General features: G+C 39.9%; 1 protein-coding gene across 2 annotated transcripts; it reads right to left on the bottom strand.

Moving 5' to 3' along the window:
- Positions 1–4,950: 4,950 nt before the first annotated feature.
- Positions 4,951–15,139, bottom strand: LOC140306960 (guanine nucleotide-binding protein G(i) subunit alpha-1). Of its 2 annotated transcripts, none has more exons than XM_072385617.1 (9): positions 14,643–15,139; positions 11,678–11,720; positions 10,370–10,511; positions 8,885–9,042; positions 8,642–8,770; positions 8,178–8,307; positions 7,941–8,094; positions 6,123–6,315; positions 4,951–6,040 (listed from the first exon to the last, which is right to left on the bottom strand). In XM_072385617.1, the coding sequence occupies exons 1-8, from the start codon at positions 14,758–14,760 to the stop codon at positions 6,125–6,127; spliced, it is 1,065 nt and encodes a 354-aa protein (XP_072241718.1). In that variant the 5' UTR covers positions 14,761–15,139; the 3' UTR covers positions 4,951–6,040; positions 6,123–6,124. The 2 variants fall into 2 exon arrangements, with proteins under 2 accessions (XP_072241718.1, XP_072241719.1); XM_072385618.1 differs by having other exon boundaries at positions 4,951–6,036.
- Between the last annotated feature and the right edge of the window lie 1,229 nt (positions 15,140–16,368).

Below are 16,368 nucleotides of genomic sequence, written 5' to 3'. Positions count from 1 at the left end.
GTAGAATATATATATTAGATAACTCAAGTATAGGTTAAGAGAGAAAGTCAGATGAATTTATCACTCATTTATTGTTGAAATGGAAAGACACACCCAACATTTGCAGATCCGGCTTTTAAAATCCTCCCAGTTTAAGTTGCTTACAGTTACATAATTACTATGAAGTCCATTGGAAAATGAGAAATCCTTCTGTTGATGTTACTTTTTCATGACTGTGTGGCTTTCTGAAGTAAAGTTTCATTCAATATTTTATGCAAAAGGCAAGAGCAGCTCATGCAGATCTACTGGGGATGTCAGTCTGTCTAACTGCCACTCTCAGCCTCTGGGTTTGTTTGTTTTTTTGTAAATGTTTTAAGAGCATGTGTGTGCTTTAGTTTTGCTGGTGTCCTCTTTATAAAACAATATTAGTATTAATAGTACACAGCCCCCTGAGTATCTGCAGAAAGTGAATAATCCATGAGAAACTGTGGATTCACTTTACTTACTTAAGTGTCTTGGCATGTAGGTCATAGTGTATGTTTGGGCCACAGCAAATGCATGTGTCACTTATTCTAAGAAGATTGTTATGTAGACTAGATTAATATTAAAGTTTAGCTACAATAATCAGAAAAAGCTTTGTATAATCCAGAAAACTGGCTGGATTATGAGATTATACAGCCTGAGGGGAAATGAATCCCTGCTTTATTTATTACTCTGCTGGTGAATGTCAGAACTGCAGCATTAGAGTCTTGTTGCCTGAACTGGAGCATGCTGTATCTCAGGGTTCAGGCATCGTGCCGTCCTAGGAAACGGCTGGTTTTCACTCTGATACCCAAACATTTAAAGTTACTGCTCTGATAAATTATTACAGCAGCCCAAGCTACTTTCAAAGAGAATACCAATCTGGCACACAGTTCTTGCTCTTTGTTACGTCAGCTGTGGGTTTTTTTTTTGAGCAAACAGGACAAATCATATGCTAAGTTGCTTTGTCCTGTACTCATGTATCTATTTTTGGATCAGAGTGTTTCACTATTTTGGACCTTTCTTGGAAGCGTGATAAGAAAAAACAAAGAGAAACGCCAACAGCTGTCGGAGCTTTGAGTTGGAAAGTCTAAATTTAGAGTCGCTTAAAGCAGCTCATTGCCTCTTTAAGATTTTCTCTTGACAGGATGAGAACAGTTTCGTGTGTGTGTGTGGATGGCTGTGCACAAACACTTCAGTGTGAGGTGGAGGAGCACCAAACAGCAGTGAAATCAACTCATTTGACTTCACTGTCCTGTTAACGATGTAAAAAAAATCTCTGGAAAAATAATGTATTTTGATCAGCTGCAACATTAAATCTTTCACTTTCTGCCAAAATGTCATAAATCAGAATAGACTTTGACAGTTTTTTTTTTTTTTTTTACACCAAAAGTATCCACAGAGGCTTCCTGAGAGAGCCTCTAAATGCTTTTTCTGGCTGTGTTTGTGCACACCGGCGGGGGCAGGAAGGGGAAACATAATATTATTACTTTATATCATCATTATAGTCAGAAAGTAATGAGCATCCTAAAGCACATTGCCAAACAACAGAAGGCAAAAATACAATAACACCAGACAGTCTGTGCACTCAGAGGGGGAATTTCAATAGAGCTTATATGGATTTAGCTTCTTCATTGACTCTCTGCTTAGTTTTGTTGTTAGGGAAGAAATGCTCAGTGAGTTGTTTTTCTTGCCCAGCAAAGAGAAGGAGGAGTGGGGGTCACCTTCACTCAGACACTTACATACTCTCAACCGGGGGAACGCACTCTTCCTCCTATATATTTCTCCTTTATTTCATCCACAGATGTGTGAGAGCTGAAGAAGGAAAAACAGATCAAGCTACTGTCTAAATTCTACTGAGACAGCAGCCATGTTTGGAAGTCATTTTATATTTAAGAACAGACAACAGAGAGGCATCTGTGAAAAACCGAGGAGCGTGCAGCAGTTAAAAATCAGCTTCACTCACGCACAGAGAATAAGTTAATTAGACTGAATGGCTTTAGGGAATTGAAACGTAAATCACATTGGCTTTTTCTCAAAGCTCACAATGAGATTTAATTACAAAGTGGAACTCGGGATGGCCGTGCACACCTGTACATGATCCAGACTTACTCCAAACCAAACCAGTTGGACACAAAAGAAGTAAAACCAGCTCGGCTCAGCTGATATAACCTTTCACAGTTCTGTTGTGGAATCGTCGTCAGCTGCTAAGTGATAATTCATTGCAGTCTCACTCCAAAATATGTGAAAACTGTGTTGATCCACATCAGAAAAACAAAGTTCTCTCACAATAAAGGCTTAGATATTGCTAAATTAGAATATTTCAAGGCTCCAAAACAACATTTGCCTTTAAAAGCCATATCAAAATACTGAATTATGGGAAATTGTCACTAAATAAAACCACAAAACCCCAAAGATAAGGGGAGAGGAAACTTTTCTGCTTTGCTGTCACTTGTGGTTGAGTAGGTTTAATAATTGTTAATATATTGTTGGGGCTTGCCATCAGGTCAAGTGAACAAAGCAACAGGAAATATAAAACATAGTCATCTCACAAAAATAGCTATTACACTTTCAGGAGTGAGATTGTGCAGAATGATTCATTGCAGTGCAAAAATGCAGCACCCCTAACAACTATTTAAAGATGCATGAATCATCGTTTTCATACTGAAGCAGCAATAATGAATATTTCTGTAAGAACAATGTGACAATGTGCTCATGAAGATGATCCCACAGAGAATTACAACTTCAATCTGCAGCTTCTTCACTGTGAGTGACAGTAGAGCAGGATGGGATCTGTAGGCATTACATAACACACAGCGTATCCCTTTAGTCATATGTGGTGATCCTCATCAAAATCTTCTTTGGTGCAGATGAATGACTGACAATGTTGACATTTTTGTCTACAGTAACTGTTTGATTAAGTTAGAGCACTTGGTAAGCTTTAAGAAAGCATTATAGTTCAGTTTAAACTTGCCTTTTCATGCTATTGATGAAGTTTCTCAGTCACCCAGGTCATAGCAATCATAAGAGCTTTAAAAGGGCAATTTCAGTTCAGGCTGAAGAAGCCTTTCAGATGAGAGGTGAAACATCTTCAAGATCCAAGAAGAAGTCCAGTAGCCCTTATTCTGCCATTTTTCATTCATTCATGTGAAAAAGAAAGCACTCTTTATTTCTAATATTTTGTGTCAGGATAACTAAATCTTACTAAGCCTTTAAATTAGATAAAATAAAACTGCATATGAGCAACACAACATGTTACATCACTTCATTATTCATTTAGCAAAGCGTTGGCCAACTCATGACCACATCAAAATAAGACTATGGACAAAGGGCTCGTGGAAACTGAAAAGTGGGATGGCTGCATTGGTCACAGAATATTTCTGAAAGGCCAGATATTTAATTTTATGTAGCGTTACTCATTTCTTACACATACACTTAAAAGTGTACGTTCAGGAAAAACATTTTAATTATCCTGCACACTAATCGTTGAATAATGATCGTACACGATCATCACAAGAAAGACTAAATGTGCGTTTCCCTTGTTAAAGATTTGTAACATTTGTCAGTGACATTTTTGATTTACTGAGAACACATATTGTTTGAACATTGAAATTAACATTGAGGAATACTATTTGCTTCTTAATAACGGCACAGAGTTGTGCACAGTTCATGAGTCGAATTCAGTCATCGAGGACCAGTCATGACTCATTTCTGCTCTGTTCGGATAATATGAATGTGTTTCTTCAATATTTATATTACATTGCAAGATTCCTTACCAGACAAATAAACTTTTCTCGTCTCCTTTTTGCACTGAATCTCTGCTGCAGCCTGCAGTGATGTGCTGCGTGATCGTCATCAGAAATGTCATCATTCTCCTCCTTTTTCTCTCTCTCCTGAAACTCACACCTTGACTTTTAAGACTTTTGATCTCGCTGGAGGGGCTTTACGGATTAACTAAATCACTCTGCAATTAGCTTTTAAAATCACACAATGCCTCCTAAAAATAGTGTCCTCTCAGCTCAAACCTAATCATTGTGCTTGAGCAGTGATGGCTTAGCCAAGTCTGAGACAGAAGTCATCTTTGGCACTGCAGCGACCCATTTGTGGGCCGTTAGTTGCAATCAGCTCTGCGTCTTAAATCTATATAAATTTTTTTAAAAACTAATAAAGGCTGGGTATGACAGTTGTTATAATAATCCTATCACTATCTCTTAGATAATTCCTTTGATCAGCTTGCGAATGCTGAAAAGGACTCGTTTTAAATCAACACAGCTTGGTAGAGATTCACTATCTCGTTCTAAATCAATATTAAGTAGTTCTAATCTTGATCCTTTTCCAAAAGATTTCATATGAAAGGGCCTATATCTTTGTATGAAGCAATCTCTGTTAATTATATTAAAACCTCTGATTAGATTCTCTTCAGTTGTCCCCCCTCATTTAATCCACTAGGCGGAGACATTTACAACAAGACAGAGCTGACAAACAACGTAACAGCTCAGTTAATCAGAGGTTAAAACGGCATCAGTGGTTATTATCACCTTCTCATTTTGAATGCATTTAATATTCAGCTTGAACATTTCTGACTGACCACCTGAAGTCCACTGACATGAATTCAAGCTTTTGATGACATCTTCCCACCTGCTTCAGTGGATGATGAACTAAAAAAAAAAAAACTTTTTATGAGCTTTATATACAAGCATAAATCATACAAGCCTCAGATTTGTGTTGTATGGATGCAACTTTTTTTTTAAACAAATATATAAGCAAAGGGTAACGTTTTAAAGTTATCTTGATAAATGAGTTAAGGTGATTATAAAAAAAAAAAAAAACAATCTAAGTAATCTTATAAAAATGCATTAACTTGATGGGTTTGGCTCCATTTCTGGATGTTCAGTGTTTCTCTTTGTAAAAGGCGAAAAAAAAGAGCCACAAAAAGAAGACAAAAACACGTCTGTTGCACAAGTTGCCGTGGTTTCACCAAAACAACTCTTTTATTAGCAAAATCATGGAGATTAGTCCACTAATGTCCCCATCCAATGGAATCAGAGGGTTGAGAGAGAGGGGGGGGGGGGGCGCGATATGCAACTTGAAACCATTACAGATCCTAATCGATAAGAGTGCGCCTGTAACCCGTTCGCTGTCTGTCTACGCACTGAACAGATCTACGTATGGTCCTACCGTCTGCTACAAGGCCACCATTGCCATCCTCTTCTCAAAGCTTCTCTTTCCTTAATGTTTCACTCAGGAATGTTTGAAGCAGCACACAACAACGTGCGCTCATTTGTGTCCGAGTAGCTTCTATTTGGTCACTTAGAAAAATAAAACTTTGAAAGAGGATGACAAGTAGAGGAATAAAAGTCCCTTTGTTTTATATTGTGCAAACATCCACACACACACACACACACACATACCAACACTCACACGGGCATTTGGCTTCAATCAAAACAAAGCTCTCGCTCATGACACACATGCAAACCACACATCGGACAAGTTTCCACACAGCTCTCACAGTATGTCAGCGTCAGAGTGAACTGGTCTGCAGAGTGACTTGGTCTTGCTTGTTTTTTTTTGTACAAGGAGGCAAAAATGCTGCGACAATTAAGAAGCGAGAAAAAAAGATAAACATATGGATTTTGGGTTTTTGAAAAACTGGATGGCGGCAACTACGGAGGCCTAATCCACAAAACAGAAAAGAAAAAAAGCAAACACTGGAACTAAGGCATGCAAGGCACGAGCAACTACAAACAAAGTGTTCATTTATGGACAAAAAAAGAAAAAGCCCCCTTTATATTAAGAAAAAAAATCTAAATAAGAAGGTAAAACAAGCACATTTTAAAAACTGTGAAAAAAATCCCTGGCCATAAACTGTTGTACAAATATTTTACACAAAATGTTTTCTCTACACACCGTTTTTAAAACTTTCAGATATGAACATAAGTTAATAAAAGTTAAAAGTGACGGTCTCAGCAGGCTCCGTGAAGTTTCCTCCATTCGGACTCCACTTGAATAAAGTCACTCGGTAAGTCGACCGCCTGGCTGCCTGAACAAAAAGAAGAGGACGCGGTCAGATAGAGACGTGACACTCGAGTGGTTCAGCTCGTCTGTGCAGGAGCAGACTGTACCTTTAGAAAAGGCCGCAGTCCTTCAGGTTGTTCTTGATGATGACGTCTGTGACGGCATCGAACACAAACTGCACGTTCTTGGTGTCGGTGGCACATGTGAAATGGGTGTAGATCTCCTTGGTGTCCTTTCTCTTGTTCAGGTCCTCAAACTGGCACTGAATGTACGCTGCAGCCTCCTCATAGGTGTTAGAGCCTTAAAAAACAAAAAGAAGCCAGAATGTAATCTCTTTACTGTCTAGCTGCACACTCGATACCATTATGACACCATAAATGATCTGAGCATCTCATTAGTCAGTCATTTTCTGATAATATGTGTATTCAGTAAACAGCACATGCCATAAAAACGTTTTGAATTGCAGGGTTATCAGCAAGCAGTACAGCACTTTAAGTTAAGAGACTATCCTTCCAAGTAGCCCCAACAATCAGTAAAGCTAAAATAAACTTTTCCTTGTTAAATAAACTCTTTAACTGCCTGTATGAAGGTGAACTGGCTGCAGGTGAACAAACAGGAACTTTGAATCTGTGGGAGCTAGCTTGAGCAGCTAAATATTTATTCAATCTGGAATTTTTGGTGCATCAATTTCAACTCTACCACTTCTTTAAGCGCCTTTTTGATTATTCTCTACTCCTCCGTTTACAGTTTAAGGAAAGTTTGCGATGTGAGAGACTCGTGACGATGTAACAGTCCATGACAGAAAATCAAGAATGCTTAATTATCCTGGAGAAGTCAGCAAATCACAGCCAATGAGGGCAGAAGGAGCGGAGTCACAGTGCAGCAAAGCTTGGACGAGGAAAATAAACATACAAACATCACAGAGAAAATGGGGAAGAAACAGCGCTCAGGAAACTGAACAGAATCTGGTTCAAGGTTGCCAAGAACAGCCACGTCATCATGATGTTTCCAGTGTGCAGTATTGTGACAGACTCAGCGGAGAAGGCGTGAGGAGAAACTCCAACAAGCAGGTAAGCAAAACACATGTAATCACCAGAAGCTGCTTGTATCATCGTGTTACATTAATGGCAACAGAAACAGCTGACAGTGCTTGTAGTTTGTGACCCCGTGTGGCAGATAAGCCATGTGGGGGTGAGCCCATCAGAACTCCCAATCACGAGAAGCACGACATGAAATGTAGACCAAACAACCATCAAACAAACTTTGCTTTAGTCCCTTCCACGTGGAGGTGAGGGCAAAAAATAAAAATAAAAAATAAAAATCCCTGTTTTAGAATCGTTACTCTAAACTGGTGTCATTTAAACTGTTTTTAGATCCATGTTAGTGTGGACCGTTAACGTATGAGACACAGCTGCATCTTTAGATCCCATGAGTGTCGACAAGACCTCTGTCAGGGATAAACGAGAGCATCCTCAGTTATAGCTCCTCCAGTTAGCTCCCTCTCTGCTCGCTTCTCTATCCTCTGTGCATTTTAGGAACTCGAAAGCTAGCCTAGAGTTTCAGTAATCATTGGTAGGCCTGACAAAGATGTATTGTTAAACATGAGGCAGCTCACACAGGTCAATAGCAGAGAGGAGGATTAAAGAATGTCTCTGTGTCCCGTTTACTCCGTCACACCTCAGAGACCACAAAAGGAAGACGGACTGAATTTTACTAACTGAAGGACTAAATGTAAGGCAGAATGGTTTTATGTTTTGTTTGGATATTTCTGTTTTCTAATTTGAACAAAAGTAATGACAAACAATTATACAAACCAGCCCTGTGCTCCCACTTCCAAACACCGCATGAACTTGGTCAGAGGTTTATCTGCAGCAGCCAAACACAACATACAGCATCTGCTCTGCATCTAAGTGTCTGTGACTCACCGGCAAATTCAGGGTAGCAGATTGTAAGAGGGCTTTTTTTGATCTTCTCCTCGAACAGGTCTTTCTTGTTGAGGAAGAGGATGATGGAAGTGTCTGTGAACCACTTGTTGTTGCAGATGGAGTCAAACAGCTTCATGCTCTCATGCATTCGATTCTGAATGAGAGAAGAGATGCACAATGGTAACCGACCACAGACTCAGAGGTGGAGGAAGTGTGGCGAAGTAGGAAAGGTCTTACCATCTCCTCATCCTCGGCCAGCACCAGGTCGTAGTCGCTCAGAGCCACACAGAAGATGATGGCGGTGACCCCCTCAAAACAATGGATCCACTTCTTCCTCTCTGACCTCTGTCCACCTACATCAAACATTCTGAGAGCACAGAAACACACTCGCTGTTGAGTAACTGCACCGCAGCAAACGTTCATCTGTGCAGGTATGGTGATTTTCAGCTGCTGCCAAAAGCAACGAGGATTTAAAGCAACGGTGTCAGCCTGGGCTGAACTCTTATCACAGACGCACGAATACGTGCTGAGACACAAGACAAGACCACAAGATAACAGAAACTCATATTCAGTCACAAAACCCTTCATTTCACTGGCCAAACAACCACCGAACATGTCGGAGATAAATTCTGAATGCAACATGCCAGCACTGGGCATCATGTACAAAAAAAAGTAAAGACATTTGTGGGAGTTGTACTCACTTGAAGTGCAGGTCTTTGAAAGTGAAGTGTGTTTCCACAATACCAGTAGTTTTGACTCTGGTCCTCAACACATCCTGCTGGGTGGGAACATAAGAAGCGTGGGATATCCTGTCCAGGTCATTTAGGTAACTTTACGAGGAAAAAGTCAAACAAGAGACAAAAAGATTGAGAGCGGGTTAAAAACAGTTGAGTTCAGAATGAGCGTAACTGCCAAGTTAACTGTCCCCCGTTTGTTTTTCTCACTATGCAGCAGAGTCGTTGAGCTGGTACTCCCGGGAGCGGCTGAAGCAGGCTTGAACGCCGCCGTCCTTCCACAGCCGCTGGATCACTCCGGCAAGCTCGCCGGTCATGAAGCCCTCCTCTGCCGAACCGGCAAGAACAAACAGCTGCCGAGCATCATCCTACAGAGACATCCATGTAAGAAAAACCTCACCTTTTCACTTCAATTCATACAAATTTTACAAGAAAGGTGAAAGTAGTTAACAGTTTATTAACAATATGAACAATGTGAGAAAAATCTGTTGATCTCATTTACAGCTGCAAGATCCCACTGGATTTCAGTGTGACTGTGTAGACCCTGATGAGTTGTACCCATTTTAAGTAGAGTCACCGTTAATAAAGTAAAAATAAGATTTCTTGCACCTACAAACCTCCTGACTTGGATAAATAAAGAGATAAACACAGAGAAATGAATGACGCACTGATTCCAGTCACAGTGACAGAGCCAAGGTAGTCATGCGGTGGCAATGAATAAGTCTTTTGTGACGCCAAAAATATAACAGAACAAAATGAAACAGGAGTCCAGTTGGAATTGAATGCTGAATAAAAGCACAAGGTCTCCAAAATCCAAAAAAAGAGTGTTGCTGCCTATTACTGCAAAAGTCATCATGAGTCACGGACTGAACTTCTGTCTGTACAATTAACTGAAGGATGCGTGAACAGCTATCGCAGTTTAGTTTGAACAGATTTAATTTAGGTTTTGGATGCGACATTAAACCAAACCAAACCAGTTACCTGATACAATTTAAGGAGGGAGCGCATCGAAAAGTGTGGAACAAAATACTAAAGCCCCATTCAAGAATAAAAAAAACAACCAAAAAACATCATCTGCCATTTATGTGCATTACGAAAATATTTAATCAGCGTCAGATGACTCAGTGGAGGCGTGATTATTATTATTATTAGTCTTGCTCAGGATTAATGGGAACACAAGACAAGGAAGTACAAACTCATTTTCAATGAGAATGCTGTGGTTATGGCCCCAAAAAGGGACATGGCTCACATTTTCTTTATGGAAATACACATCTACCAACTTCAACGTCTAACATGGAGGTTCTGAAACTGACAGCAATGAGATCCTTTTTTTTTTTTTAAAAAAACCTGCCACCAGGACAGCTGGAAGCCTATCAATCAAAACGAGCAAACGAGCCTAACCATCCCAGAGTAACGGCTTTCTGAAACACAGCCTATAGTAGAGACACACGCTGAACCCATAAGTCTGAGCCCACGGGACAGTGACAATTATCCTGCTACTACACTCAAAGGGAAAGGCTTCAATGGGTTTGTTTTAACGGGTGCATCTGCCTTCAAAAACCCATTTAAAAACCCTCCTCTTGGTGTAAAATGGTATATGTAGCAATTACCTTTGAGTACTGAGCTACACACATAAAATGTATACCACATGTTCCAAGTAAAGTGCAAAGGTCAAGTTGGTTTTCCTGCTCTCACCGCTCTGGCTTGATCAGCAAAGTCAATCTTGAGGCGTCCCATAGCTCTGATGATGGCAATGATGGACTGGATGGTGTTGCTGTAGACCACGGCCTTGTACTGCTTACACTCCTCCTCTGAGTAGCCGGCTTCATGGATGATTCTGGCAAACAAGGGTGGGGGTATCATCAGTTATCTCCAAGTAGTTCTACTCTCTGCTCTTCTCTGTATGCATTCTGATTAAATACAAACTGTACAGTTACTGAGTTGAGGCGCACTGTAAGTGAGCTCAGACCATTAAGGGAGATGATAGCAGAACTCTTAAGAGAGAATTCTATAAAATTAATGAAGATCAAGAGTTTTTATTCATGACTACAGTAAATGTATTTAGTTTAAACTTTACAGACAACCTGAGGGCAGCAAAAGCAAATTGTGAAGAAAACATTGTCGTGTTTTGTTGCCTATTATTTTCATACGAACTTGCAAGCCAATAAAGATAAACATCCAAAATTAAGATATCTGTCAATTAGTGAGAAAACTTACCAGAAATTTACCAAAACCTATATTTAACCAATTACAAAACAGCATTAAAAGTAACAACTTGTAGCTGCTAGTGTGACTTTGAAAAGTTAACATATTTATTACTTAATTCTGAACATTTAAAATTAATCACAGACTTGCAGTGGTTCTCTTGTTTGACACCGTTGAGCAGAAGCTGCCAAAGGTGCTCTGATGTCACAGTAAGTGTGTGGAAGTTAAGGTCAACGCTGGTCTCAGTTCATGCATATTAATAACACAGCAATGCAGTCTAAAATCATTTAACAGCCACCTGGATAATGACCCATCTTAATTTATCCACCAAAACCCAAAATGGCACCTGCGCTGCCCCCTGTTGAATTATAACTTTGGAGTCAAACTTTTTTTTTTTTTTTTAGATAAAAGGTGTCTAAATCCAGACAAAAATCCCCATAAACACCTAAATACTCCATTTACACGTTTCCACAAGTCGCCCATAATGAGCACATTCAAATGCAACAATAAACTTATCGCCTTTAAAAGAAGACAGAAAATTACAGCTCTTGTGACGAAACAAGATGACAAAGTATGAGACATCATGTTACTGCTGCTGTCAGTGAACTGCTGAATCTCTGATGTAACATCTCTAAAGTGACCTGCTGCACATAAAGACTGCCTTTATGCAGTTTGAGGAAGTTCAAATGGATGGGAAAAAAAAAACGTGTTGTGTGCTAATTCCCTTTAACAAGAAAATACAAGAAGTGAGTGGTGCTTTATACATTGTCAAATGCTTCACAGATAATTCAGACTTACTTCATCTGTTTCACAATTGTGCTTTTCCCAGACTCTCCAGCACCTGGAAAACAGACGGAGGAGATGATCAAATTATAGCGGACCATGTGAGAGAGCATTATTTTTAGAGGCAAAGGAGGCAAAATAAACAATACAAGTACAAAGCAAGTAAAAGTGACCAAAGTGAGATGAAGAGTCAGATGTATAAACTCAAACTACTCATTTCAAACAACAAATTCCTAAATTAACAATTTCAACCTGAACATCTACCCTCCAAACGAATGTTTGCAGAGATTATTTCTCACAATGTTTGCTGTGACAAAGAAGCTCCATTAGTCAGTTTCAGTGTAAAGATTATTCAGGTTTGTGTCTGTAACCCGCATCGCTTCTGTCATTTGCCAACAAGCTTAAGTGAAAAAATATACACATAAAGTTTCATCAGGCCTTTGTGAATGGTTCTGCTTCATCGCCCTGTTTCCCACTGAATGACAGGTGCCATAACTGAGAGGGAAGTGTGCTGCCCCCCCGCAAAACTGGCCAAGACACAAATTTAAGTCAATAGCTGAAAAGGAGTTTAATCCCCAACATTCAAAGAAATGACCCATTTCTGCCAAATATCCCTTTTCCACATATTTCTCTTAAAGTTTAGATCTATTAACAGCCAATATGTCACAGAGAGCTGTGCAGAGGCGTCTGAGGCCGGGTTTAGTGGAGACTCAGAGCAATTGGATTAATCAACTTGATCCTCTAGTCAATGAGATTATACACAGCTTACATTTCCCCAGGTTACAACCTCAGGTTTTATTGGGCTGATTGGACTCAGCTGCATCCCATAGGAGTCTTTTGATTTACACGGTACCAAAATACAATCTGATGCCACAACCCCGGCCTCATGGATGGGAAGCATCAACATACGAGAGGTATGCACTTGCGTAGCCCTGACATCCACTTGAATTTGTGTTTTGTAAACTGTCTCGCACCAAGCTCTGCAGCTCCCTCTGAGATCCAGGAGTGTGTTGAGCTGAGCACAGAACATTTTAATTATATTGCTTCCACAGGGACTCTCAGCTCCCAGGTGAGGAGCAATGTTCATCAATTCATTGTCCCATACTATAAACAGCGGCATACAACAGAGGCAATATTACCGACAACATCCTTTAGATTCAATTTGCAATCACAAACCCGCAGCTAAACTTGAAAGGCCGAACAGAAGCAAATCAATGTTTCACGTTTGTCTGTGAACGAAGATGTTTGACAGCGTTACACTGGATGGACACAGTACTCCATATGAAACGCAGACACATCTGCAGCAAAGCATGCATCTCCTCTGATGCTGCTTCAATTTGTGCAAAGATGCAGCTACAGAAAACCAAATACTAGTCTTCATCTGCTGTGTCTGCGCCTTACAGCTCAAAACAGTCTTTGCAAGAGCATGCCATTTGCAGATTACTGTATTACCCCAAACCTCCAGGGCAGCAGGCCTTAAAAAAAGTGACAAAGCATGTATCTGCCTGCCTAAGAAATGCATAATGTGTAATGGACATCCAAAACCATAAATCTGGATGCTAAATACAATATATATCACAGATGATAACTAATGTTGTATCAGATACTGTGTATCATGACAGGAAAGACAAATGTGCCATAAAAGTTCAAATCATCATCTCAAATGATGCAAATATGTACAAACAGACCACATCTGATCAGCATAAGACAGTGTTTGTGAAGCTGCATGTGTGAAGAAGTGGTGCACCAGCAGAGATCAGCGGAAAGATACACAACACTGCTGCATTATTGGAGACTTACAGACAGCAAGCAGGTTTCAACTTGATATCTTATGTTTGAGTAAAGTTGACACAGAAGCATAACACAGCAGCCAGGTTGATACGCAACCTCTACCACCATGCAACCATGAGACAGCTGCCAATACACACCAGCTACAGGAGAAGGTGTGGCACCTTTCTCTGAAACAATCCCACATAAGTGTAAGGTATGATTGATTGTGGGAAAAACTGAATTTTCTGAACAAATTTGCATACTAGTCAGCAAATCCAAATGACTATCGTCGTGCTTTTATCAGATTACCAAATTTAGAGGGAGTTTGGGCATGCAGTTATCATGTATCATACATGAGATAAAACGAGTAGATTCTTGTTGGATGACTAGAAGTACATCATATAGAAGCTCTCCCCAGGTGGTAAAGCCTTTCAGACTTGTTGAGCAGCATATCTGACATCCTTTGAATTCACACATCTTCCGTCAGATGTCTTTTTTTTTTACGTCGTGTTGAAGGCATTCAGTTAAAACATGCATCAAATGTTTGTTGATGTTATCTGCCCTGCAGGTCGGCGTGCTGAATGAAAGAGGCCTGAAGCGCGTTAGTTTTGTGTTTCATTTCTGTGATGCAGGAGGGCCGCCAGTTAGAGATTATCATTTCCGTTACATAAATGGACGCAATCTGGCACATTAACGACCACAACACGGACGTACAGCGCAGGCAGACCTGCCGAGAGAACAGCTCGGACATTTTAAGCTTTATGCTAGCTAACTAATCCAAGCTAGCACCGAGAGGCTGAACTAGCTAAGCAGCTAATTGCCTTAAATTAGCTTACGGACTTACTGGAGGGTAAAGGCGATCTGAGCAGGAGTAATAATAATTACCGATAACTCACGCTTTTTTATAGACTGTGCCTGTTTTAATTTGTTACGGATGGGGAAACGATTGGGACAACAGCAGCCCAAACTTTTTGGCTAACTGCACCACCACCTTGTCATTCAAATAAAGCCCGAAATGTCTGCAACTCTGCCGCCTGGTTCTCTGATCAGCGTCACGCAGCTACATACAACTTTAATTTCAGCATTTAAAGACACATGTTTAACATGCAACGGCCTATGTTCATCTAAAACATACAGTAGGAAGTTGTAAAGTCTCCCTCCAGCAAACACAGAGAGACCCACTCCCCCCGTGCATCCATCTTTCTCTTACCGAGCAGGAGCAGCTTGACCTCCCGAGCAGCTTTTTCTCCGTCGTCCCGCAGGTTCCTGTCGATCATTTTGCTCCGCTCCTGCGCCGCCTTGTCGTCCGTGCTCAGAGTACATCCCATCTTCTTCTCTCCTGACCTCCGAATAAATAAAATAACCGCAGACTACAAGTCAACTTTAACTAAGAGTGCAACGACATGCAAAGGCTACCGAGCTAGCATCCAGTGAGGAGGAGGAGGGGGCAGTCTGTGTCTCCGGCACTTGAGATTCAAACACGCCCTAAACTCGTACTCAATCCGTCGATTAGAAAGCGAGGACCTCTCAATTACTAGTGAACCACAAACCGCGGGTTTAACAATATCTATCTGTTCTATCTGCGTAATAACCTTCCAACAAGTCGAGCGGCTGGTGTCACACACTGAGAATCGGGTGGAGCAGAAATTTTAACATCTGTGACGGGGTCTTAAAATGTTCGCTTCCTGTTCTTCTCACATACCTGTGAGCTGCGCATGCGCGACAGAGCAACAATTGCAAATAATAGCTAAAGAGAAGAAAATGATCAGAGGCGATAAGCCTCAACTATTAATCTCATACTGTAGATTTTTTGGATGAGAAAATATGGATTTAGTCAACTTAACCATTTTGCTATCTTAAAAAAATAAGAGCATATTAACTATATGCCATATAAAGTAAACATATAAATAATACAATAATATATAACAATTTTGAATTGAGTTGACATTTTTCAATAATAAATTAAGCCACTACCAAGATTGTTTACTTACTTTTTTGTAAATTAGACAGTTGCAAATGAAAAAAAATAGTCACATCTCATCATTTTAATATAGGAAACCAAATATCTGATGTAATAACTTGAGTTACGTCTGTATATGATTATCTATCTAACGTCTGATTTAAGGATGAAAAATGAAAATGCAATGATACAAAGATATGCAACATTTATAAAAAAAAATATTGAAAAATACAAAAACAATGTTGACAATCAGATATTTCTTGAAAAATGTATGCTCATTTTGCCGTTAAGAGCAAAAAAATTGGCATCACCTCCTCCTTTAACAACACTGTGTAAGTATTTGAGAACATGAAAGAGCATCCGCTGTGGTTTTGTAAGTAAAATGTTTTGCCATTCGTACTTGATATCAGATTTTTGCTGCTGTACAGCAGGTCTCCATTATCATATTATTTGTTTCATAATGCACCAAATGTTTATCATGGGGACGAGGTCTGAACCACATCCAGGTCAGTTTTGGTCCAGGATTATTTTACTACAGAGGCTTGCTGTTGTAATAGATGTAGAATGTGGTTTGATAATGTCTTGCTGATAGAAATGAGACTTTCACTGCAAAATATGTAATCACATTTTGCTCCAATTTTTAGCATTAAAGGTACTCTCACAGATATATAAGTTACCCAAATACTGGCTTTTGAATTATGCTGACAACTAGCTGCAGCTATTATTTCCAAATAATCAAAAGACAGTAAACATCGATCGTAGGCCCAGAGAAAGCAGCAGGGCTGTTTTAAATGCTTTTTTATGTAATGGTAGAGTTTTAACTTGCATTGTGGATATACCAATAAACTTTGTTCACTTACGCTGGGTTTCAGAGGTGTTCTTGAACCCATGCAGTGATTTCCACAAACGTTTTTACTGCAGCACTGTCTAAGAATGCAAAGATCACCCAACTGATATTAGTTTTCTGCCTCGTCCT

This window comes from Leuresthes tenuis, unplaced genomic scaffold (genome assembly GCF_036924035.1).
Source record: "Leuresthes tenuis unplaced genomic scaffold, fLeuTen1.0.hap1 SCAF_5, whole genome shotgun sequence".
Classification (NCBI taxonomy): Eukaryota; Metazoa; Chordata; class Actinopteri; order Atheriniformes; family Atherinopsidae; genus Leuresthes; species Leuresthes tenuis.
This window is presented reverse-complemented; position numbering and strand designations above follow the sequence as displayed.

Bases quoted from the DNA above. Each gene is read 5' to 3' on its own strand.
- LOC140306960 (XM_072385617.1), bottom strand. From the start codon at position 14,760: ATGGGATGTACTCTGAGCACGGACGACAAGGCGGCGCAGGAGCGGAGC. The intron at 10,512-11,677 runs GTAAGTCTGAAT...CTTGTTTGCCAG, and splicing joins ACAATTGTGAAACAGATGAA to AATCATCCATGAAGCCGGCT. The intron at 8,095-8,177 runs GTAAGACCTTTC...TCTCTCATTCAG, and splicing joins TGGCCGAGGATGAGGAGATG to AATCGAATGCATGAGAGCAT.